Raw genomic sequence first — 26,829 nt, forward strand, 5'->3', positions numbered from 1 at the left:
CAGTGCTCCACTGAATATCCATGACAATTTATCTAGCCACATAAATTGTCCACTTACCACAGTGCTGAATTTTGACTTTCCATTTATCCATGAAGAATCTCTTTTAAAGCTTCCCTTTTAATAAGACTGCTAATTCAAGGGATTTACACTAAAATTAAATGGAATGAGTGTCACTATTTACCTCAAATAACTTTACACATGTGATGTTAGGGAGTTAAACTTTGTAAAATGTGATACTCTGGAGGTAATTTTCAAAAAGATTTACATGCATAAACGATGTTTTATGTACGGAAATGGATTTTATGCACAAAAATAGGCTTTTGAAAATTGCTATAATATATGCTACTTTTAAGTGTGTAACTCCTTTGAAAATTCACTCCATTATCTGGTTCATGTTTAATATCTGAGTCCTTGTAGTGTAATGTGACAATGCCTGTAATAGCAGAAATTCTGTTTTGTCATAAAATGACTAAGAACTTTTTTTATTGCTTAATGGTGATATCTTAACATAAATCTGACTAAATCATTCATTCATATTAAAGTTAAAAAAATATCCCTTTCTTCTAATCTAATAATCTAGTTTTGGATCTTCATATCAATACAAAATGAATATACTGAGATTCTTTAACGTTTCAGCTCAATTGAGCATATACTAACAGTGCTATTTTTCCTCAGAGGAGCTTACTAAAGTTTAACTGTTACAAATATGTTGGCAAGAACTTCCATAAAATTATGTGCAGATATCAGGATTGTGTTTGAAAATTGACAGTACATGGAGGGTTTATTATCAAAAGCTGGACTGTCATTGGGAGCAAGATGCACTAGCAAGGGTTGATATCAGCACCCCCATAACACATGCTCTCCCTGGCTGACTACACAGCTCTTGTGGCCAATCCCAAGTTAGGGGCAGGCTGGACTGCTATTGACCAGTCCAGGGACTGTGTGTACACATCTGGAGGTGGGATTGTATATGGAAGAGGAGTGGGTGGTGCATTGCTGGTCACTCTTTCTTCCATCTTTCCTTGATGTCCTTGGCATGTTCCCATCTTACCAGCCACAGTGACAGCCGTAAGCACATGTTATAAAGATTACATTATTTATTAGTAGGGAAGTTTTCAGAAATCATTTGTATAGGTAAAATTTTGCATAGGAATCAACAACACTTGTACTTTTACTTTGGCAAAAAATGGGCTTGGTGGTAGGGTTAGGTCAGGATCGGCAACAATGCATGCAGTTTTACATTTTCAAAACTATACAAGTTCTCCAAGGAAAATGTATTGCACAAAAAAGCAGATGCAAATTTATTTATTTATACATTTTGTTTTATTATTTACCATTCTCCGAAAGTCCAAAGAGGTGTGCCTCAGCAATTGGTTCTTGGACCGATTCTTTTTAACAGTTTTATGAGTGACATAATGGAAGGGTTATTGTGAAAGGCTTGTCTTTGTAGGCCAATGATACCGAAATCTGTAACACCTTCCACATTGCGTAGGCTATTTCCTTAGTGCGTGGTGCGTCATTTGCTGCGTTACGCCTGATTTATGTGTGGTTTGCTATTTTTATGGTTTATATATTCCTGCTTCCTGCAGCTGCCTCTTTAAGGGTGTGTCATGAGTTGTAAAGAGAGGAGGTAGGTGTTTTTGGTTAGTAGATAGTTGGAGGTTAGGAGGTTCTTGTGATTACTGAGTGACTTGTCCTGTTTGGTATTCTCATCTGTTTCCCTTTTCCTTGGTCTCTTTTGTATTTTTCTGTGTGTGGAAGTTTTTGTTTGTCACGTTTGTCTATCTGTCTTTTTGTGTGGAGGAGTGGAGAAGTGAGGAGGAGTGAGCAGTTGTGGGTTGTGGTGAGGAGGAGAAATGAGGACTGAAAATGAAAGGCATGGGGAGAGAGGAGAGGCGTGAAGAGAGGAGGGGGAGAGGGAGTACAAGAGCAGGATTGCTAGGAGGAGGAGTAGAGACAGGGACAAGAGTAGAGATAGGCAAAAGGGAAGGGATAGGAGGAGGAAGGGGACAGGAAGGTGGCGATGGAGGGAGGAGGACAGCAGGCTAGAGATAGAGGAGAAAGCAGAAGGGAAGCGAGTTTGTAGGGCAGGAGGGTGGGAGAAAGGGAGGGGAGACTGGAGTGGGAGGGAGAGCGAGGAAAGGGAGGAAGCGGAAGTGGCACTCCCTTTTGGCAGCCAGACAGCAGGATGTGCTCATCTGAGGGCTCTCAAGTTTAGTATTGAGGACAATAAGATGCTCATTGCTAGGGTCCTTGAGCATTACCCAATGCTTTTTGGGAACCATGCAGCAAGGACATCGAAGGCAGTCAAGGGCCAGATCTAGTGCACCAATTGCCCAGTCGATATCAAAGTGGAGTGGTGTGCAGAGCAGGTAGCCCACATGTTCTGGGACATCAAGGCACAATTAAAGATGAAGGTCTGCAGCCACAACAAATACTTCTGGAGATCCTTGCCCAATTGTGCTCACGTCCATAGAGGAGTGCCTCATCCAGTGGCTGGGACAGGATGTGTTTGAGGGCATTGATGAGCGGCTACATTCCTTGCGAGCCAGAGCCAGTAAGATCACTTCAACTGTAAATGACAAGGCTGCTACAGTTGTGCACATCATTTAGCATAAGATACTCACATTGAGATGCAAAGTGTGCATATCACACCAAATGATCCATGTGTGTATCTCTTAGCTCTGGTACTTATTTCTTCTCTGTTTCCACAGCTCTCACCCAGGTCTCTGCGGGTCCTAGCCATCAAGCTCCAGGGTCTAGCAGTGAAGCCCCAGGGAGTAGCTGCATAGCTGGACTTTTACATGTCCCCTTGCTTATGGATGCAAAGACCCAGTTCTCTGAGAAGGAGGGGAGCAGCAGCAGCTGCCTGCTACTGGAAGCCTTGGGCTCAGTAAGCCCAATGAATTTGGGCTTGAATATTTCGGCCTTAATGAATGAACCTAGCCTGCAATGAGACACTGTTCAGCCAGCGCAACCTCACTCCAGCACATTACATAGCCAGCACAAGGCAGCAGGCACTGAGGCGGACTAGCCTACCAGCACCCTCATGCCCCTTCTAGAGCCTTAAACCTCATCTTTCCACGTAACTAGCACAGCACTAGTACCAGCTTTGGCATAAACACTGCCACCAGCACTGTCACTGACAAGGCCTCCATGCACAAGCAGCTGGACTGGCTGGAAAGGAGCCATTGTGTCAACCTACACCACATTTGGGCAGAGCTAGTACACCTGAGAAGGGAAGTCAATGGGCACACCCAGGCCCTACATGCCCAGTTGGCAACACAGGCACAGGCTCTCACAACAGTTGCAACATCAATCAATAACCTCACCAGTGTGATGAAACAGATTCTACAAAGAATACCGTACTCTGCACCTGTGCCTTCCCAAGCATCACAGGACTCAACACCATGCAGCAGTCCCTGGCCTGAGAGATGACCCAAGGGTAGGCCCCCCAAAGACATGCCACCCCCAAGTGGCAAGCCAATAAATGCAAAGGGCCATGAAAGATGCAAGCAGCTGGTCACTAAGGGCTAAGAACAAGACTTGTGGGACAAGCCTGGCCAGGCTTATGTACCAAGTTCCTATGCCAGCTAAATGGAAGAAGCCTGCTGGGCCCATCCTGACTACAGAATTCTTGTGCTGGCTGGATAGAAGAAGCCATCCGGGCCCATACCGACTACAGAGTTCCTGTGCCAGCTATATGGAAGAAGCCATCTGGGCCCTTCCTGTCTACCTGTGCTGGCTAGATGGAAGAAGCCTGTTGGGCTTGTCCTGACTACCGAGTTCCTGTGCTGGCTTGATGATGAGGATGGTGTACTGTGTGCCACTGTTGATCTGCAGTCTACTTCCAATGCCCTCCTCAATGCTCTGCCCATACTCCAGCCTCTTTGAGACCATCTCCAGTCATGGTCCAGCTGCTGTCTCTTCTCATTATGTCTCATCTCCTGCTCCTGCTGTTGGTGTCTCATCTCATCCTGCTGCTGCCTCCATGCTGGTGTCTCATCTCATTTCATTCTGCTGCTGCCTCCATGCTGTTGTGTATTCTCTTGGGGCTCCTACCTCCATGCTGTTGTGTCTTCTCCTGGTCCTCGGCCTCCATGTTGTGCTCTATGGTCCTGTCCTTCTGTCTTTTTGGTGAACTATGCTGCCTTGGCCAGGAGGCTGTCCCCCTTTGAGTGCACTCTTTCTACATGGATTTTCTGGAGCCTTTTTCTTGCCATCACAATGTAAGGCCGCTATCAGCTCTAAAATTAGAGCTGTACTATATCTATTGGGGGTGCCACTTCGGCTTTCTATGTTCTTTGCTGTAATCATGATTGTGCCAAAAGGATAAGATGCTAAGCTTGTATATGTAATGATGCCATTTCTAAAAATGTATGTACAGGTCTAGACTGAATGAGCTGTTCAGTTCATTTACAATGTTATGTGATTTGCTATCTTGTCCTTACAGAATGTGATTACCAAACACGTTGACTTGAGTTGAAACTGTTGACTACATTTATTCACTAATAAAGTGGTCACTGGTTTGAAAAATACACTTTTTGGTTGGGTCTTTTCATTGTGTGGTTTTTATCTTAAGGGTTCACTAGGTACAAGTTTTAGCCTCCATATAACCTTGCCTCCACATAACTAGAGTGCCCTTGCACATTCCAACTAGCCACTTATCTGGCAGGCAAGACCATATGGGCTAGGCCATAAAACTGAATGCTCAGTATATGCTTCCAAGGAGGCAGCAAGAGCTAAATAAGAAGCTCCTTACTGTGGAGCTTCACTATTGGCTCTTTTTGACTTCTTTAGACAGAATAATCTTAGCTAACTCTTGGGTACATGGACCTGTATATGAGATGGACACTAACTAGTTAGTGTTCAGCTCTATAGGCTGTCCAGTACAATAGGTGTCAAAATGCTTGGCTATAGATGCAGTAGCTATAACTTCACTCTGCGGGGGCCTAATGGTTTGTAGAGCTATGCGCCGGTCATAGAGCAGCAATAACAACCCATTGACCCTTCCATAGGGAAGATATATCACCTCTAAACAATGACGCTTCTCTCTTGCTCTAGCACCAAATTCTCTCATGACATCACTCTTTTGTCAGAGGCCTACTTGAAAAGTAACTCATGCCCAAGATATGGTTCATCTTTTGGGAGCTGAAATGTGCAGCTGCAGGTTACAGAGCTAGATAGTACACTGTGTACATGTAAAACTTGTGTGGTGTTAAGGGAAAGATACAGTCATCACCACATAAGACTTTACCTTGGGCCCCCTTACTTGTGTCATCACTCCACTTAAAAGGTTATCTGTATCCAACCCTTTTTAGGTTTCACACTAAGAACATAAGAAATTGCCATGCTGAGTCAGACCAAACGTCCAACAAGCCCAGCATCCTGTTTCCAACAGAGGCCAAACCAGGCCACAAGAACCTGGCAATTACCCAAACACTAAGAAGATCCCATGCTACTGATGCAATTAATAGCAGTGGCTATTCCCTAAGTAAACGATTAATAGCAGTTAATGGACTTCTCCTCCAAGAACTTATCCAAACCTTTTTTGAACCCAGCTACACTAACTGAGCTAACCACATCCTCTGGCAACAAATTCCAGAGCTTTATTGTGCGTTGAGTGAAAAAGAATTTTCTCCAATTAGTCTTAAATGTGCTACTTGCTAACTTCATGGAATGCCCCCTAGTCCTTCTATTATTCGAAAGTGTAAATAACCAATTCACATCTACTCGTTCAAGACCTCTCATGATCTTACAGACCTCTATCATATCCCCCCTCAGCTGTCTCTTCTCCAAGATGAACAGCCCTAACCTCTTCAGCCTTTCCTCATAGGGGAGCTGTTCCATCCCCTTTATCATTTTGGTTGCCCTTCTCTGTACCTTCTCCATCGCAACTATATCTTTTTTGAGATGTGGCGACCAGAATTGTACATGGAATTCAAGGTGCGGTCTCACCATGGAGCGATATAGAGGCATTAAGACATTTTCCGTTCTATTAAGCATTCCCTTCCTAATAATTCCTAACATTCTGTTTGCTTTTTTGATTGCTGCAGCACACTGAGCCACCAATTTTAAAGTATTATCCACTATGATGCCTAGATCTTTTTCCTGGGTGGTAGCTCCTAATATGGAATCTAACATCGTGTAACTACAGCAAGGGTTATTTTTCCCTATATGCAACACCTTGCACTTGTCTTCAGCCTTTCCTCATAGGGGAATTGTTCTATCGTCTTTATCATTTTTTTCGCCCTTCTCTGTACTTTTTCTAATTCCGCTATATCTTTTTTGAGATGCTGTGACCAGAACGTCACACAATACTCAAGGTATGGTTACACCATGGAGCAATACAGAGGCATTATGATATTCTCTGTTTTATTCTCCATTCCTTTTCTAATAATTCCTATCATTCTATTTGCTTTCATGGCCAATGCCACACAGGATTTCAACATATCAATGATGACACCTAAATCCTTTTCCTAGTTGATGACTCCCAATGTGGAACCATGCATTGTGCAGCTATAATTTGGGTTTCTCTTCCCTAAGTGCAACACTTTCAGTTGTCCACACTAAATGTCATCTGCTATTTGGATTCCCCGTTCTCAAGGTTCTCTTGCAATTTCTCACAATCCTTTTGTAATTTAACAACTTTTAATAATTTTGTATCATCGGCAAGTATGATCACCTCACTTGTTATTCCCATCTCTAGGTCATTTATAAATATGTTAAAAAAAAAACAAAACAGTCCTAGAGCAAATCCCTGGGGCACTACACTAGTCACCTATCTCCACTGATAATATTGATCATTTAGCCCTACTCTCCATTTTCTGTCTCCGGTTCTCTCAATCTACATTAGAACATTGTCTATTGTCCCATGACTTTTTAATTTCATCAAAAGTCTCTTATGTTTCCTATAGAATGAATGCATTTTTATGTTGGTAAATTAAGATGTTTGTATTTGTATTTTTATGAAATAAAAGCATATATTGTTTATTTGAAAATACTGAGTAAAAACACAGAAAAAACTGTTGTTAATATTGCTTCCAGTGTGTACTGATTCCATTTTGAAGTTTACACTTTGTAGCCTACTGGACCTTGGCAGCTTATTCTGTTAAAATGACATTAAAATTGGGACATACTTTCTTATCAGATAATTAAATTCTCTGCACTGTACATTTTACAAGCATGATATAATGATTGTGTGCCAAGAGGAGTAAGGGGATGGATAGCATAGACAGACAGGGGGTGTCCTAGATTTAGAAGCAGTCAGTTGGTATTAGATAAGATTGATCAGGTTCTCTAATTCCTAAAAGAAATAACATAGTTTAGAAATGAGGAAGCTATGGTACAAATTACATTTCTTGTACCAAAGTAGCAAGATGTTACAGCAAATGCTTTATATAGTCTGAATGTTTTAATGCTAAGATATAGTTTCAATTTTATTCAATTTCAAACTTATAGACAACTTTTCTTGTTTAAAAAAATAAGCAAAAATAAGCAATTTACTATATATAGATATATAGATAGATAAAATAAAACATAAATCATACATTCATACATTTGAAAATCTGAACCAACTGCTAAATGAAACAGTAAGGGGACTATTTTTTAAATTGTTTTACTGTAACCACAGGACAGAAGAAACCCCTTTTGAAAATATAGCCTCAATCAAAAAATGCCTCCTAAAGGAGATAGGAAAAAATGATATTCCTACTTTAATATTCCCTCTTATTGTTAGCCATTAATGTAGGGAAAAGGCAGAACCTGGGATGGGCCAACTGAGTTACATGAGATTTGATTTTTAAATCCCTACATGTTGTGTGCTTTGCACCTGCAAAGTATACAGGTTAAAAAGAATCCCTGCATAGGCTCAAAGAGTAACTGTGCTGGGAGTTTTCCTTTGAAAATCAATGTACGTATTGTATCAGTAATGCATACAAAGAGGGCTCTCCGATGCAGGAGGGCTTCTGGGGAGGGTGTCAGCCTGGAGGGAGGTATTTGGTGGGAGGGGGGAGAGTGCAATTTCTCAGCATCCTTAGTGGGGAAGAGGAAGGAGGGCTGGAGGCCCAAGCCCCAGCAGCCCTAATATCTCTGGGCATTAGAAAAACATTTCTAGGGGGTTGGGGAGTTGCAACTTGTGGTGAGGTGTGGGAATCTAGCTGGGTTTTTACTGGTTTGTTTTACAGGAGTGCTACTTACCTGGATGTCTTTGAAGATATTTGGGTAATAGCTAGTTATCCTGCCACATAAGGCCAGATAACTTTAGGCGTGCTCTGAAACAGATATAAAGTTATCCAGCTAGCCTAGCTGATTTTTAACTACAATCAGCTAAGTTGGATAACTTTATATCCATTTCAGAGCAGACCTAAAGTTATCTGGCCTTGGCTACCTTAAAGCTAGCCAGATATTGGGCTGAATATCCCAAACTGTGCCATTTAGAGGGATAACTTTAAATTCCTCCCCCCCCCCCCCCCCCCACACACACCTTTTGGAAGTCAGCAAGTGGATCATTATTGCATTAACATTACATATATCCTAGATCAGGGGTTCTCAACTCGGTCCTTGGGGAGCACCTAGTTAGTCAGGTTTTCAAGAGATCCACAATGAATATGCATGAGGTAGATTTTATTTTATATTTATTCAGCTAACTTTGCTCTGACCTGGGACACCCCTTGACTTATCCAGTTAACTGGTTAGCTTGATAAGTTCAGAACAGAGTCCAGAGCAATTTTTAAATCCACGGTTTGACTAGTTAAATCCAAAATTTAGCTGGACAAACTATTATTTGCTAGATAAATCTACCCACACAAAAAGGAGATGCAAATGTCACCAGTAAATTACAAAGTGAAAAAATGCAGTGCTTTCTTTTATTATTATTATTATTATTATTATTATTATTATTATTATTATTATTTCCACTTTAAACATTCAAATAATACACTTGAACAGAATATAGCATGACATAAATTTATTAACATCTCTTAAAAATAAGAAATTAATTTAGTAAAACCATATAAATAAGCCCACTATTAATAGGTAGGGATTGTACATGCTTTCTCTTGGCTAAAGTACCCACAGACTTTGTCCCAATGTGGACAGTTTAAAAATTGCCCTGAGGACCAAAGGCACCAGCTCTGTGGGTGCTGTGGGTTCATGAGCACCCCGAATATTGTCTTCTGCACTCCTGTAGATTGGGACTAATTGCTCCTTGCTTCAAAGCTGTAGGGGAGGACCAATGGGCTGCAGGGGATAGCAGGCAAGTGCTAGGCTTCCTGTGGTGCAGTGAAGATGGGGAGGGCTGCTGACAGAGGGACTGGGAAAGGGAAAAAGGGACAGAGGAGTTATAAGGAGGGTCTGAGATGGGATGATTGGTTTGTAAAAGGGAAATCTAGCTGGGAGAGAGAATATTGCTGGGAGAGTCTGGGAGAGGAAATGAAAGAAGGAATTCTGATTGGGAAAGGAACTATGGGAGAGGGAAAGGAGTGTACACATGCTTTGTGGTTGAGAGGGGCTGGAAGAGAAGCAGAGAGGACTGAGAGAGCTGTGAGAAGGAGAAAGCTGAGAGAAGGCAAAAAGGGATACCACCTGGGCGAGAGGATATGGGCTATGGTAAGAAGAAGAGCAGGGATTAGGCAAAGGGAATTTAAGAGGAAGAGAGAGCTGAAGAGGACTGGGAAAGGGGCTGCATGGACAAAATTGGGTGCTCTTAGGAGAGGTAAACCAAGGAAAGTGTTGTGAGAAGAGGGAGGGAAGAGGTCAGGAGAGAGGTGGAAGTGGCAAGGAGGGATGTGAGAGAAGATAATGAGCTGTAGAGAGACAGCCCTTGGCTAGACAAAGATATATACATGGAAGAAAATTAAATGATAAAGAAATGAGTGGTAGACCAGAAAAACTTTAAAAGAGAAAGGAATGAGGAAGCAGAGAGGAAACTAAGAGAAAGCATAGAGCAAGCAGAGACAGAGAATAGATTCCAACTACAGACACAAATGTTGGAAAATTGTTTAAGTTTGGTAACGATTTTTGTGCTAGCTGGGCAGGGTGAAGTGGTGCTGGTGCTGGTGGTATCTGCCCATTTCTTCTTGTCTTGCAGTCACCAGGGTAAATCAGGTACTTTACTGGAAGGATAGAGAATGGGAAGGAAGTTGCATGAGCATGCAATACCAGAGGCTCAAAATCTTTCTCTTAAAATTTGGCAGTTCCAGTATTGAGCAGGGCTGTTCTCAGGCCTTGAATTGAGGAGGAATTGATGTAGACTTTGTTCTCCTTGTTCACAAAAAGAAATAAAAGGTTCCCCTGTTATATCCCACAGAAGTCAGCCATTATCTCTGGGGTTTCCCGATCAAGGGCAGGAAGCACCACATGTAGCTATAGCCCTGGAGAGATACTGACTGCTGAGCTGCTAGGGCTCAGGATATGCAGGTGGTGGAGTGTCTTATGTGCAGTCTGTAGGTATGAGACTGGCTCTGGCCTGGAATCTGTCAGTGCCGGGAGAAGAGCTGCAGGAGCAGATCCAGACAAAAGAGTACCTGAGCTCAGGGACCACAGAGCGGGGAAGTGATCCAAGCATGTGGAGGAGGGGGAAAGGTGAAATTGAAAGGTGAGCTGAGCCTGCCAATGAAAGGAAGCCTGACGTGCTAATGAAGGGTGGGAATCAATGAAGGGACGGCTGAACCAAGCCTGCAGAGGAGAGCATCTAGCTAAGGAGGGATGAGGAGGAACCTGCTGAGGAGTGGAGGGATGGGAAGAGGAGTTGGAAGGGGAAAAAAAAGAACAAGTCAGTGGGAAATGGGGAGCAGATCAGACTAAGGGTATGTAGGGAGTGGAGCTGGAAGTGGGGTATTAAAACCCCCTACTCCAAAATATGCCCATGCAGGATGGAAGGATTAAGAGTGCAGAAAGAGACAGTGGTGAGGGGGAAAAAGAGGAAAATATGGGGACAGGAAGAAGAGGAGATTAGGAGAATGAGTGAAAAGGGAGGTTGAAAGAGAATGGTTGTGACAGGTGAGGGTAGGGAAAGAGACTATGTTGTAGTTTGGCTGTTGATGAATGGAGCAGATGAGAGGAAACTGGCTGGGATAGAGGAGAATAACTGGTGGAACTTTGAGTCTTCCCTAGCTTTTATTTTGGCCATATGAGTCACCCCACAGCCACATTACCTGCTCCTCTCTGGACATTTAAATACAGGCTGGTCAGTTACACTCAAGGCCTACAGTGTTCTGTTTTTTTCTTTTTTGCTGAGGGCACATACCCAATCATTTTCAAAATTTGGCTCCTGTACTGAGGACTGTTTGGGAAGATATCACAATAGAAATTTGGAAAGGTGCCTCTACCTCACACCTTCCCTACAACCCCACTACCCCCTGATGCATAAGATCTTAAGTTACCCCAATGAGATCTCAGATAAAAGCAGAGTGCGAAACATGGGGCAAAAGAATTAAATTAACGTTTTTACATCCTCAAATTTCTGATGCTTATTACTTTTCATCTGAGATTTAATGTAGTGCTGATTTATCTACTTTTCTTTGCTACTATCTCTAGGTACTCATTCCAGGATGAAGAAGACATGTTTATGGTAGTAGATTTACTCCTAGGTGGAGATCTGCGTTACCATCTACAGCAAAATGTACAGTTTACAGAAGACATGGTGAAGCTTTATGTTTGTGAAATGGCACTAGCTCTTGATTATTTGCGAAGTCAACACATTATACACAGGTAATATCAAAATATACAATGTTTGTGCTGAAGAATATATTCTTTTATTTTATAAAATGTCATTTATAATCAGTACCTTTTGGTATATACCCAAGAACATATGATATGCCATGCTGAGTCAGACCAAAATTCCATTGTGGCCAATCCGACTCACAAGTTTCTGTCAGATCCAATTATTTGTTGGTCACTCCCAGCAACATGCACTGATTTTCTCTGAGTCCACCTGGCTAATAATGGTTTATGGACTTTTCTTGCAGGAACTTGTCCAACCCCCTTTTAAACTCTGCTATACTAGATGCCTTGACCTCATCCTGAGGCAACAAATTCCACAGCTTGATTGTGTGTTAAGTGAGAAAGTACTTTCTAAAATTTGTTTTAAATCTCTACCTGTTAATTTCATGATGTGGCCTCTATCTTAGTACTGTTTGAAATGGTAAATAACTGTCCACAATTTACTTGTTTCACTACACTCATGGTTTTATAAACCTCTATCTTATCCCCTCAGTCAGCTGAAGAGCTCTAACCAGTTTAACCTTTCTTCATAAGGGAGCTGTTGCATCCCCTTTATCATTTTTGTTGCCCTTTTCAGTTCCTTTTCTAGTTCTGCTTTATCTTTTTTGAGATGGGGTAACCAGAGCTACAAACAATATTCAAGCTGAATTGTGGATTGATAAACAGGTGTTATATTTTCCATTCTATTCTCCATTCCTTTCCAAATAATTCCCAACATTCTATTTGTGAAGTCTATTGTCTGTGGATTGCCCCAGGAATGAGCAGCCTAATATCTGGAGAAGCAAATCTAGACAGATGACAGTGAAAACAAAGAAGCTGAGTACCTTCCTCCTATGGCAACAACCTTCCCCTTGGGTTGAGCCCTCAGGTGCTAATGACTAATGAGGCATGAGAAACTGGGTAGCTGCCGATACAAACAAGGAGTGAGAAGACTGGAACAGAGCAGGAAGCTGAAGCACACCAGGAACACTGAAAGCAGAAACCCGAGACAAAAGTCATCTTATGAATTCAAGTAACAAGGATGGAACCAGAGAACAAGGAAGTAGGAAGAAAAGCCTGAGAGTAAATACATGGCAAGAAACAAGATGGCCGCTGGGGGAAGAGAAGGGCACCTAGTTGGAAGGACTGGATAGATATTCTAAGTGACTTACAGCAACACCTGCAGGCCAGAGGTGAAGTCAACAATGAATCTTCACATTTTTTTGACTACCACCACATGCTGAGCTGAGAATTTCAACGCATTGTTCATAAGGACTCCAAGCTCCTTTTCCTGGGTGGTGACACCTAATACTGAACCCAGTATTGTGTACCTATGATTAAGATTATTTTTCCACATGCTTTTCACTAATCCACATTCAATTTCATCTGCCAATTAGGTGTCCAGTCTTCCAATCTCATATGGTTGTTCTGCAGTTATTCATAACCTTCTTGTGCTTAAACAACTTTGAATAATTCTGTGTCATCTGAAAATTTGATCTCCTCACTCATTGCTTCCTATTCCAGATCATTTATGAATATGTTGAACAGCACTGATTCCAGGATAGATCTCTGGTGCACTTCAATATTTACCTACCTCTATTTTAGCCAAAAGATCTTCCTTCCAAAATTGGAAAAAGGATCCATCTGAAGAAAATAGGAAAAAAATAAGCATTGGCAAGTTAAATGTAAAACATTGATAAGACAGGCTAAGATTCAGTTTGAAAAGAAGTTGACAATAGAAGCAAAAACTCATAATAAAAACTTTTTAAAATATATCTGAAACCTGCAAGGGAGTTGGTTGGACTTTTAAATGATCAAGGAGTTAAAGGGCAACTTAGGAAGATAAGGCCATTGGAAAGACTAAATTAATTCTTTGCTTTAGTGTTTACTGATGAGGATGTTGGGGAGATACCTGTTCCAGAGACAGTTTTCAAGGATGATAATTCAGATGACCTGAACCAAATCACAGTGAACCTGGAAGATGTAGCAGGCCAGATTGACAAACCGAAGAGTAGCAAATCGCCTGGACCAGATGGTATACACCCCAGGATTCTGAAGATCTCAAAAATGAAATTTCAAACCAATTACAAGTAATTTGTAACCTATCATTAAAATCAACAATTGTACCTGAAGACTGGAAACTGGCCAATATAACCCCAATATTTTAAAAGGGCTCCAGAGGTGATCTGGGAAACAATAGACCAGTGAGCCTAACTTCAGTGCCAGGAAAAATCATGAAAACTATTATAAAGAATAAAATCAATATAGAATAAAATAACAAGGTTTAATCAATAGGAAATAGCCACTGCTTATTGCCAGCATTAGTAGCATGGGATCTATTTAACATCTGGGTACTTGCCAGGTACTTGTGACTTAGATTAGCCACTATTAGAAACAGGATGCTGGGCTTGATGGACTCTTGTTCTGACCCAGGGTGGCAATTAGTGCTTTCCTATTTTTCTTATAAGAACATAAAAAGTTGTCTTACTAGTTCAGACCAAGGGTCCATCAACAGTGGCTAATCCAAGTCACAAGTACTTGGCAAGTACCCAAATATTAAACAGATCCCATGCCAGTAATGCCAGTAATAAGCAGTGGCTATTCTCTAAGGGGCAGATTTTCAAAGCCCTACAGCGCCGGGCCTATTTTCAAAAGGCCCGGCAGTGCACGTAAAGCCCCGGGACACGTGTAAGTCCTGGGGTTTGAAAAAATGGGCGGTCCGAGGGGCGGGGCGTGGGCAGGGTGGGGCAGTGGCCAGAGGCCTGCCTCAATTCAATGATTGTCAAATTTGATTGCATTGTGATCATCATGTCCAAATTATGTTCCTAATCTACTGTAGATTAATATTGCAAACCACTTGAACGCTTAAGAGAATGGAGGGATGTCTAAAATAAATAAATTATATGGATATTATGTCAATAATCTACTAACGATATCAAATCTTAATGCTGATACACCCTGTAGTTGCATTATACAGTATTACTGTGTAGGCTATTTTGCGTTTGGAGATTCACGGGCTCCTCCCATGAACCGTCACACTTACCGATTGGGCCAGGCCCCAGTAGTCACACTCCTGCACTTCCAAGCCACTTCCCCTGCTCATGCAGCAAGACACTGAATCTCTGCATGACAGGAAGCTGCCAACTGTCTTCGCAGTGGAATGCTGCCAATGCTCACTCCAGGATCCCCTAAGGTGTGCGTGTGCCCAAAGATAAGGGCCCTCAGTGAGAAAAGGCCAGCGGAGCCCTGTGATGACATCATCTGAGAAGGCCTATGAAAGGACACAGCAGTATCTCCTCCATGCCTTGGCAACAGGTCTTCCTACAGCATTGTAGAGTGAGTTGCCTCAGTTCCTGGTCTTCTCCATGTCTTTAGTCTCTTATCTTCATTCCTGATTCTCAGCTCTTGAGGTCTTTGTCTCAACTGTCAGTTCTGTGGTCATCTTCAGCGTGCCTTGTCTTCTGTGTGCTCCATGTCCTCCTGCCCTGCTCATCTGTCCCACCTTCCCTTGGACGAACCCTTGGCTTTAATCTCAGTTTGCTTCCTGGACTTTTCTTGATTTCCACCTGCCACTGCCCACTGCCTGACTACTGGACCTTCCTTGAATACCACCTGCCCTGACTCTAGCCCGTCTCCATCTGCTCATGTTTGCCTCAGCCTCATCCATGGATTTTAAGCTGTTCTGCACCCAAGGGCTAAGACCTTCCAGCTCCGACACCCAAGGGCTCAACCTAAGGGGAATGTAGGCTGGTATTCGCGAAGCTCCAGTTGGGCCTCTGCCTCATTCCGTTCCACCAGCTGACGGTTGGGACCTGCCGGGCTCCATCCTGCACGTTGTGCCAACTCCCCATCGGTCCAAGGATCCACGCTGACAACAGACTGATGACAGTCTCAATGTATACTTTCATATTTGGCATTGCAAAGTAAAATATTATGTAAAAATGATCTACCAAACAAAATACTGCGAAGATATTATTCATAGGTATTTGTCTGACTAAGTTTGTGAAGGGACTAATCCCCATTCAGAAATCAGTTCTAAATAGGAATTGGTCAGCTGTTAGTAAACTGACAAGTTCTGCTTCAGTTGCAGTGAATAGGTTAATATCTGGCTTCTAGCACCTGTCATCTGTACTGGCTTTTGGATATTCATCCCATGGGAGGAGATAAGAGCTGCATCTCCTCCCACTGGAGTTCTGGAAGGCTTATGGGGGTTTGGATGGGTGGGGGTGGTTCCTCAATTTGGTAAAAAGGGAAAGTGGGGATTTGGCTACTTTACCTTTATTTGAAAAACTGGGATGGGATTTGGGGGGGGGGGGGGGGGGGGTAGAATCTGGTCGCAGTGGCCCCAAAATGATTTTGTGAAACTTGGGGAGGGGGCTGAAACAGATTGCTACAACCTGACATTTTTTTAGAAAATTGAGCAGTTGGGGGAGGACGCCATTATGACCAACAACGTTTTTGCTTAAACGTGGGGGTAGGAGGATGGTATTGGTTCGCTGTGGTCCCAACATATATATTTTTTTTAATTTTGGAGAATGGGGAAGGGAGAAGGCCACTGATTGCATGAGAGAGTTTGTTTCTTTCAAATATTTAGTAAGCCGGTGGTCAGCAAACTTACCCAGATAACTTTATCTGGATAACTGTAGCCAAATATTTTCAAAGGAAGAGAAGTTCTGCTGAATGTTGGGCTAAAGTTTATTTAATACTTGATTACTCGCACTTCATGTTTTGACATTAGGGCAACGTACAATAGGGATGTGAATCGTTTTTTGACGATTTAAAATATCGTCCGATATATTTTAAATCGTCAAAAAATCGTTAGGGCCACGATACAATACCAATTCCCCCGATTTATCGTTAAAAAATCGTAAATCGGGGGAAGGGGGAGGGCAGGAAAACCGGCACCCTAAAACCCACCCCGACCCTTTAAATTAAATCCCCCACCCTCCCGAACCCCCCCCCCAATGCTTTAAATTACCTGGGGATCCGGCGGTGGTCCAGAACGGCGGCAGTCCGGAACGGCCCCCTCAATAGAATCGTGTTGTCTTCAGCCGGCGCCATTTTTCAAAATGGCCGCCGCAAAATGGCGGCGGCCATAGACAAAAACGATTCGACGGAGGAGGTCGTTCCGGACCCCCGCTGGACTTTTGGCAAGTCTTGTGGGGGTCAGGAGGCCCCCCCAAGCTGGCCAAAAGTTTCCTGGGAGTTCAGCGGGGTTCCGGGAGCGATTTCTTGCCGCAAATCGTTTTCGTACGGAAAATGGCGCCGGCAGGAGATCGACTGCAGGAGGTCGTTCAGCGGGGGTTCCGGACCAATGCAGGTAATCATGCTCTTTTTTAAAAAGTTCAGGGAGCTCATTCCAGAGCATAGGACCAGTAAGCTGAAACAACTGGTCCCGAGATTCCTTCAGTGTTGTTGTTTTTTGAGATGGTATCCTGAGCAGCTATTTAGATGTGGATTGTAATGGGTGAGCTGGTTGGTAAATAATCAGTGCAAGGAAACTTTGAGGTAAAAGTACATTAATGGACTTAAAAATAAGTGTGATAATTTTAAATTTCATATGCCAAGAGACTGGAAGCCAGTGGAGAGTTATAAGCAAGGGAGTAATATGGGAACATAAAGAAAGACCAGTGTGCCTTGCTTGATCAGACAAGTTTAGGGTTATGATCCAGCCCAGTTGTGGTGAAATTCATTATTTGGACTGTTAGCCAGTATTTTTCTTTCTGGTACTGGTATGGCCCATTCGTGTTTGTGATCTGAGCTGGGCAGCTGCAACAGGAGCCCAGAAATAATATAGTTTGTTGCCCCTTTAGGTATTTAATTTCTATATAGGTACATTTATTTATTTAACAGTTTTTTATACCGACCTTCATAGTAAATAACCATATCGGATCGGTTTACAATATAACAAGGGAATAACTGGAGTAGCAATTCAAGTAAAATGACAGATAACAATGGTAGGAATAATCCTTTGCTTTCCCTATTCTGATTTTGGTCAGCATCTTGCTGATCTATTGCTTTGGTTACCTGAAAACTTCCATCATCTCTCTAGAATGAGATCCAGAGGTAGTTGTGATATTTCTAGATCTAGGATCTTGAAGTTTCTCATGGAGTTTTGTGCACAATTGCCTCATAATCCTCTTCTCTCTAGTAATGCACTAGGTGTTGTCAATGCGGTAGCATGGCCGAGCAGTAAAAGGCACTGGGGTAGATTTTCAGACAAGCGCGAACAGCCTACTTTTGTTTGCGCTCCAGGCGCAAACAAAAGTACGCTGGATTTTAGTAGATACGCGCGTAGTCGCGCGTATCGGCTAAAATCCTGGATCGGCGCGCGCAAGGCTATCGATTTTGTATAGCCTGCGCGCGCCGAGCCGCGCTGCCTCCCCCCGTTCCCTCCAAGGCCGCTCCGAAATCGGAGCGGCCTTAGAGGGAACTTTCCTTTGCCCTCCCCTCACCTTCCCCTCCCTTCCCCTACCTAACCCACCCGCCCGGCCCTGTCTACACCCCCCCCTTACCTTTGTCGGGGGATTTACGCCTCCCGGAGGGAGACGTAAATCCCCGCGCGCCAGCGGGCCTGCTGCGCGCCGGGCCGCGACCTGGGGGCGGGTACGGAGGGCGCGGCCACGCCCCCGGGCCGTAGCCACGCCCCGTACCCGCCCCCAAAACGCTGCCGACACGCCCCCGGAACGCCGCGACGACCGGGCCCGACCCCGACACGCCCCCGACACGCCCCCCTCCGAGAACCCCGGGACTTACGCGAGTCCCGGGGCTCTGCGCGCGCCGGGAGGCCTATGTAAAATAGGCTTCCCGGCGCGCAGGGCCCTGCTCGCCTAAATCCGCCCGGTTTTGGGCGGATTTAGGCGAGCAGGGCTCTGAAAATCTACCCCATTGGATTTAGGTTTCAGTCTCTCTGGAGGCATGGGTTCTGAGCCCATTTCCACTCACAATTCAAAGATCATGCAAACTAGGATATTGGTCTATCTGCTGTCCCAATATTGGGAATTGTGGCAAGATTTTGCTCTACTCTTCGCAGATCCTCTTTGGGTGAATTCTTCTTTAACTTTTCACTCCAAAATCCATAGATGCCCTTTCAGAATTTGCATACTAGGTTAGTGTCCTCAGGATGAATCTGGGTTGGTTCCCTATGCACAGATCTTTGCAAATGTCTTACAAGACATCTGTCTTCACATCTATGTCTCACTTTCATGCCTTTGCTAGCTGACATGCATAGTTGTATTTGATAGCTAGTGCAAACATCTCATTATAATCTTGGTCAAACCTCTGCAAGTAACCTTTTGAGACTAACCCAGCCTTATATTTATTTTATTTTTATTTACTTGTTCCATACTTGTAGTCCATTTCTCCAAATATTTGTTCAAAGCAGATTTTAGTTTAAAACATTCATAATTTAAAATGTTCACATAAAAAATAAAAACATTATAGAACTCCAATGCCACTTTGGCATTATACTGGACCTTGAACGTCCACTTCCATCTTACTATTTTGCCCCTTAGGGGCAGGCATAAGCATCAAACATTTGCTTGTGAAGAGAGTTCTCTCCCAGTACTGCTCCCTTTCACTTTTTGCTTCATATCTGGGCAGGGTCCCGATGTTCTCTCAGGTTTAAGTTTATGGCTTCTCTGGGAAGTGCGCTGGGTTCAAGAATCTGTGAGCTGGTAGGTTCCCTTTATTGGTCTGGTAAACCTCTCAATATGCTCAAAAATATCTGCCACCTTTGCTTCAGACAGCTGCTCAATAGTTTTATCTGGATCTGCATTAGCATCAGTATGTATGGGATACCAACGGGGATTGTGTTATTTGAAGAGGACATTTTATTGAAGTACACTCTCCAGTTTAGGGGTTCCTTGTTCATTCTGAGGATTAGGATCCGTTTTTTCTTGTTCTGTGTGCTGTAACCCAATACCATATCCTTAGTGCTCTATCTACTATCTTCAAGTGCTTCTCATCCACAAAATACATATAGGCCCTGAAATAATATGAGGTTTTTCTGCAATGTCACATTGTGTTCAGTGTCACCTCATTTCCCCTTGTCAGCTTCAAGTTCTGCAGATAATTTGCAGTTATCAGTGCCAGGAAGACTGGCATCCTGCAGCATGCTCCTTTCCTTCTCCATCAGTGTGTGGTCCTTCCTCTTGACTACACCATTCTGTGAGGGGTAGTGGACATTGCAGTCTAATTATTGATTCCTGTTGCTTGTAGTACATTAGTGTTACTGTCTACTCTGCTGTCCATATGGATTGTTCCTGTTGCGATCCCGGGCCGAGGGGTTCCCGGCCGGGATCTCCTACCTAACCAGACTGGTCCCTCAATGGCGGCCTCGGCGCGTCTCTCCTCACATCCAGGAAGCAGCGTCGGGGAGAGCGCGGCAGGGCCCACCCCCTTAAAAGGGCAGAGGTGGGAAAGTCGGGTCGGCCCCGGAGGTGACGTCAGACGCCCGGGGAGATTTAAACCTCTCCCCGGGAAAAGCTCTCTGCCTTTGCAACAAGGTTCCCTGGTGCTGTTGGTGTTTAGCTTTGACTTCGTCTACTTTGACCTGCCTGGACTGGACTCTGCTTTGCCTGCCTCCTGCCCTGACCTTTGCCTGGAACCGGACTTTGCTTTGCCTGCCGCCTGCCCTGACCTTTGCCTGGAACCGGACTTTGCTTTGCCTGCTGCCTGCCCTGACCTTTTCCTGGAACCGGACTTTGCTTTGCCTGCCGCCTGCCCTGACCTTTGCCTGGAACTGGACTTTGCTTTGCCTGCCGCCTGCCCTGACCCTTGCCTGGAACTGGACTTCGTCTTGCCTGGCGCCTGTATTGAGTTACAGCTCCACCTTCTGGGAGGGAATTCATCTGGACATCTCCCCGGTGAGTACCCTCCGGACCAAGGGTCCACAACTGACAGCTTTACACTGGAACCTATTGCTCATTATGTCAAATAATCCTTCAGTGCCCTTCAGTGTTTCGTTTTTGTATCTCAGGAGATAAGTCTGTGGGTACCTGGAGTAAGCATCAACAAGGGTCAGGAAGCATCTGTTGTCAGGCGGGGTCACTGTCCATCATCCATATGGATTCACTGATTATCTCCAGTGGCTAAATGGCTCTGCTGTGGTTTGCCTCTGATGGCGATGAATAAGTTATCTTGCTTTCCAAGTAGCAAGCACATGTTTGTGTCTCTGAGCATGGGAATAATTTTAAATTCACTATCATCTATTTGTTCAAGTCCCTTTATTGCTTCTGGGTACCTGTGTCCCAGGTCTGTGCCATGCATATATTTAGTTCTTAGTCCTCACATGTGCAAATAGCTCTTTTTATAGGTTGCCATCTGCAACCCATTGTTCATACATTCTTGAGGAAAAGGATAGTGAAGACCTTGGCTTGGCAGGCATTTTCATTGACAGAAGGTATTCTCGAGGAAGAGAACAATGCAGTCCTTGCTTGCTAGACATTTTACTGACAATAGATTTTCCTTCAGTGCTGGTACATGTAACACCTTTTCATGGGTGTTGTTTGCCTGCACCTAGCAGTGTTGCACTAGTATGATGTCTCTTCTCCAATCCCCATCACATAATTGCTTTTTTGGTTTGCTATCTTCCAAGCTATAGTCAAAGTCTATGAAGAATGTTTATTTACATGTCTTAAGGCTTTTTCCTGAATCAATACGTCTTTAGTTACATTGCTAAGAAAGCTTGAAACTGCAACTCCAAGGCAATGCAGCCTTTTCCCCTCAGCTTCTAAGTGCTGTGTACAACCTTATCATTTTTTCTTTTATCTCTGTGACTGTTTGGTTCTCAGATGTCCAAGCTGGGCAGGTCATCTTCAAATTCACAAATATTTGTGGTGATAACATAGCTTGAGAAGTAATCTCTCTTCAGCTATACCTTCTTCTGTGCAGGTATCTTTGCTTCTCCTGGAGTCTACCTGTCCACAAGCTGAGGCCTCTTAAGCAGGCCTCTTAAGCAGGCAAATGAGCACAATGAACCTCATAGAAGGTTCCCTATCCAGGTCTGGTGCAACCAGTCCAGCAGAGCCTGCAGGAGAATATGGTGGCAATACCCACTAAGGGAGGTGCACTCTAACCATCTTTCTCTGATTACTTCACATCTACACACTAAGGAGGTTGCCTGAAGGAGCAGTTGTTAGATGTGGGCCTTGATATGCTGACAATAATATAAAACCTGGGATATAATATGGCTGCAGCAAGATTTGTGAGGAGGCCTCAGCAAGTAAGGATTCTCTGTTGCAGGCAGTGGCAGGTTTGGCTACATCCAAGGGCACACAGCAATTAATATTTTAAAGACTAGATGGGCAGGGTATTTGGTCTTCCTGGCCCTACATTGAACAGGTTGGTGAGAGTTGAGTTGAGTCGCCTCTTGAGTTCTCATCTTTCACAGCTGGGACTGGCCTGCTATCCACCCAATTAATGTTGCTTATTTGCAAGTGACTCCTGCTCTATGATGGACCAAGATGTTGACTCACAGTAGAGAGCATTTTACACGGCAATCAAGGATAAGATTGTGGGACAACAGAGGGGAAAAGATTTTATGGCTCTGCATCCCAGACAGCAAAACATTGTAAAGGGGGTGTTGGTTTATACAGCCAATCCAGTTGCAGTATAATGCATATGGAGTGATTACAGAGTTAAAATTCAGCATGAACTTGATGTGCAAGTGAGGGTGTGGTCACTCCATAGACAACTAGGAATAGTTGATGTATTTGTTTATATGCAGTGATTGAATTATGTATGCTAATTCACCAATCCTGTGGCTATATACATCAAATAAAGAATTCTTCCTTCTCAAACAATTATGTGATGCATAATTATGGGGGTGAAAATAGGCTGGAAAGTGGAGATGAGTTGCACCTTCCATGGTTGAGGTTGTTTATAAATGTTTGAATTAAATCATTCTTATGTCAAAGTCATAGTAAATCAAGTAACCATAGAAAGTATTCTGCACATTGCAAGCACCAAGAACCTGAGAGAAAACAAAAATCACAGTTACTAAAGACAAATCATAAAAACAATTCTCAAGGTTTAAATGTATTTATTTATTTATTTTATTTAGCAGTTTTTTATACCGACCCTCATAGTAGATAACCATATCGGATCGGTTTACATTTTAACAAAGGGTAAAACTGAGGTAACAGTTCTGGTAAATAATAGATAACAAAGGAAAAAGAATAAGTCAAAGTTACAATCAACAAGGTATGGAAAACTTGGAGGCTTAAGGACAAGCTGGAAGGAAGATAGAGGCAGGAAGAATAAATATAACATGATACAAATAATTTAACGGGTTAGAGCATATGCTTTAACCAGGATGTAGAGAATCCTGCAAACTCTATACAAAAAATATGTCCTCACCCTTCACACCTACCAATACATTTTGAAGAGAGCACTCAAAGACACAACACTATAGTCAAGAAATTGCAGGTGATCAGCAGGGAAGAAGTCCAGACATGAGAAGAACACTAGCAATGATGCACTTCAGCACCATGGAGAGGGCATGAAGAAAGGAGGCAGCACTGTGAGTTATTTTGGAAAAGAGAAAAGCTACTTCAGTTTATACCACTGTATTATACAGACCCCTGAAAATAAATCTGGATATACATCTCATCAAAGACATTTAAAAATTGGGAGTGAAGGGGTGATGATGATGGTGGCAAATTTTAACCCACCATATGTGGACTGGACCCATCAATGGAATCAGTTAGAAGTTGGTTTCTTTTTTTTTTTCCAAATGGTATATTAAGTAGAAAAATCCTGAACTCAATTCAAGGGGCTCTCCTCAGACTTAAGAAAAGGAACCCACAGAAAAAGGGGCAGGTCTAACTTATCCAATTAACTTAACCAGATAAGTATGAATATTTGAATATTGCTACTTATCCAGCTAACGCCTAGATTCATCAAATTGCTATAAATATAAGGAAAATAGCACCCATGCTAAAAAAAAAAAAAAAGGCCATAGTTAGGGTAATTTTCCAGGTACCACATAGCTATTTACTGCAACATGTGTTAAATTTATCACACCACTGGAGAGAGAGAGAGAGAGAGAGACTCTCTTTATAAGTGTTGTGCTCCTGCGAGCAGGCGCTTACTTCTGCGATGGGAACCGCCGACATCACCACCATTCCGCACTCTAGAGGCCGCAGTCCCCCAACTCGCCTGCGGCAAGGAAGCAATTTCCTGCACCCTCTTTGCAGCTTGGACCGCTGCCTCCCTCGTCGGGGCCTGCCTGCGGCCCGTTCTTCTCCTCCTGCTCTCCACAGCGGCAGGACGCTGCTATCCAGGACCCTGCTTCCTGTTCCTGCTCCTCCTAGGGACATGGCCATGTCTTCTTCCTGCACTTAAAGGAACAGTGCAAGTGTGGCCCTCCTTGGACTCCTCTCTGGGCATTCCTGGTTCAGCCCTACAAAAGGGGTGCTTGCTCACTCACTCCCTGCCTTGGCAAAGAGCCAGTCCTTCTGGGAGCTTCTCCTCCATGAACTTCGCTGCATCTTGCTCCTGCCTGGCATCTTCGTTCCTGTTGTCTAAGTTCCTGATGTCTGAATTCCTGATGTCCACCTCTTGATGTTCCATGTCCTGAGTACCTGTGCCTCTGGAGGTTCCTTGTTTTTAAGTGATCCGAGATTCCGGTTTCCAAGTTCCGTGTTTTAAAGACTGTATCCTGTTCCGACTCTGGAGGATCCAAGGGGTAACTTGTTCCTGACCTGGTCTGTGTTGTCCAGAGCTTGCCCCATTCCTCTCGTGGTCCGCGACCAGCCATCCATCTGTGTAGAGAGCATTGAGGATAGTGTGGTCCGTGACCAGCCTACAGGCTGTGTAGGGAGCCTGAGGCACCTTGCTCACCACATCCTGCCTTCAGAGTTCCAAGTCCACATCATCAGTTTCATTCCCAGACGAGGCTTGTCTCACCGCAAAGGCACACACTCCTCTTCCCGCACTGGGGAGTGCCCCCAGTGCTTCTTTCTATCGCAACGCAACAGATTTGCCAAGGCCATGTGCCCGATGGGACTGTCTTTGTCCTGGGTTCTGTTCTGGACTCCTTTATTCACTGGACCCCAGAATTTTTTGGGGGGGACTTCTTTCCTACGACCTGCTGCAGGCGCCAGCCTTTCTGGATTCCACGACCTGCAGGAGGCGCCTGCACCCCACCTGGTGAATGCTGCTACAAGCTGATCCCACCCTGGATTCCCTCCCATGTCTTTCTTGAACTTTCTGAGTTCCTTGTTGTTCTTCGTTTGTTCCCTTGTTCTGTTGTTTGTTCCTTTGTTTGTTCCCTTGTTCCTTGTTTTGTTGTTTGTTCTGCTGTTCCTTGTTCTGTTGTTCTTTGCTCCGCTGTTTCTTCCATTTGTTCCTTGCTCTGCTGTTTCTTACATTTGTTCCTTGCTCTGCTGTTTCTTAAATTTGTTCCTTGCCCTGCTACTTGTTTCAAGTCTGTTGCTTGTTTCCATGTCCGTTGCTTGTTTCCATGTTTCTTGCTTGTTCCTGTGTCCAGTGTCCCTTGTTATTCCATGTTTCTTCCTATGACCTGCAGGAGGCGCCTGCACCTTGTCCCAGTTCCAGATGCCTTGCCTGGTTTTCAACCTCCCGAAGGAGGGGGTGGGGGTGGGGTACTGTTGTGTTCCTGCTCGCGGGCCTAACCACGAGCAGGTGCTTACCTCTGCAGCGGGAACCGCTGACGTCCCCGCTGTTCCACAGTCCAGAGGCCACAGTTCCTGGACTCACCTCTTGGCAAGAAAGCCGCTTCCTGCACCATCTTTCAGGCTTGGATGCTGCCTCCCTCGTCGGGGCCTGCCTGCGGCCCATTCTCCTCCTCCTGCTCTCCACAGCGGCAGGACGCTGCTGTCCAGGGTCCTGCTTCCTGTTCCTGTTCCTGCTCCTCCTAGGGGCGCAGCCACATCTTCTTCCTGCACTTAAAGGGACAGTGCAGGTGTGGCTTCCTAGGACTCCTCCCTGGGCATTCCTGGTCCAGCCCTACAAAAGGGCTCCTCGCTCACTCACTCCTCACCTTGGCAAGGAGCCAGTCCTCCTGGGAGCTTCTCCTCCATGGACTTCGCTGCATCTTGCTCCTGCCTGGCATCTTCATTCCTGGTGTCCGAGTTCCTGATGTCTGAATTCCTGATGTCCACATCTTGATGTTCCAGGTCCTGAGTACCCTTGCCTCCAGAGTTTCCTTGTTTTTAAGTTATCCGAGATTCCAGTTTCCAAGTTCCATGTTTTAAAGACTGTCTCCTGTTCCGACTCCAGAGGATCTAAGGGATAACTTGTTCCTGACCTGGTCTGTGTTGTCTGCGACCAGCTGTCTGGCTGTGTAAGGCGTGTTAAGGACAGTGTGGTCCGCGACCAGCCCTCGGGCTGTGTAGGGTGCCTGAGGGACCTTGCTCACCATGTCTTGTCTTCAGAATTCCAAGCTCCACGTTTTGTCATCAGCGTTCCAAGCTCCATGTCTTGTCTTCAGAGTTCCAAGCTCCACGTCTTCAGTTCCATTCCCAGACGAGGGTTGTCTCACCGCAAGGGCACACACTCCTCATCCCACACTGGGGAGCACCCCCTAGCGCTCCCTTCTATCGCAGCACAACAATAAGGTTTGCATATAAGTAAACTATACCACTGTAAGAGGGGCAACTAGTAACTTGGGATGAGGTTTTGGTGGTGGGCTAGATTATGGGGGCAATTTTACATGTACAATCAGAGGTATGAACAGCACAGTAGACATCAGTGAAGATTTTATGTGACTTGGAGTGATGAAAGGTACACAAAGATGAGATTTGTGCATTGTATTCTTGACCTAGCTTGATAGCAGCTGGGTAGAGAGTGCCTCAAGCTAGGTCGAGAGTACATGTCTACTGCGCTGTTCGTATCTCTGACTGTGCATGTAAAAGTGCCCCCCAAAACCTAGTACACCACCAAAACCTTACCCCGAGTTACGAATGCCCCCTCTTACAGTGGTATAAAAAGTTGACTAATATATGTGTGCCTCCCTCTCCTCCCCTCAATACGGGTTTTGACCATAACACACAGCATAACGCCCAGAAAAAGGTGTAGTTATTTCTGGCGTTGAATCCCATGATAGCGTGAGTTATGCTATTGCATGCAATGTTAAGCACCCCTCATTTTCATTTTACT

At 44.2% G+C, this 26,829-nt stretch overlaps 1 protein-coding gene across 1 annotated transcript in view; it reads left to right on the forward strand.

Annotated features, from left to right (window-relative positions):
* STK32C (serine/threonine kinase 32C) overlaps positions 1–26,829 on the forward strand; it is a 695,653-nt gene that overhangs the window by 611,517 nt on the left and 57,307 nt on the right. Inside the window, exon 4 of the mRNA XM_029609989.1 lies at positions 11,539–11,712. Coding sequence (XP_029465849.1) covers positions 11,539–11,712 — 174 coding nt within the window. The remainder of the gene's footprint in view (positions 1–11,538; positions 11,713–26,829) is intronic.

The sequence above is a fragment of the Rhinatrema bivittatum genome, chromosome 7, assembly GCF_901001135.1.
Source record: "Rhinatrema bivittatum chromosome 7, aRhiBiv1.1, whole genome shotgun sequence".
NCBI lineage: Eukaryota > Metazoa > Chordata > Amphibia > Gymnophiona > Rhinatrematidae > Rhinatrema > Rhinatrema bivittatum.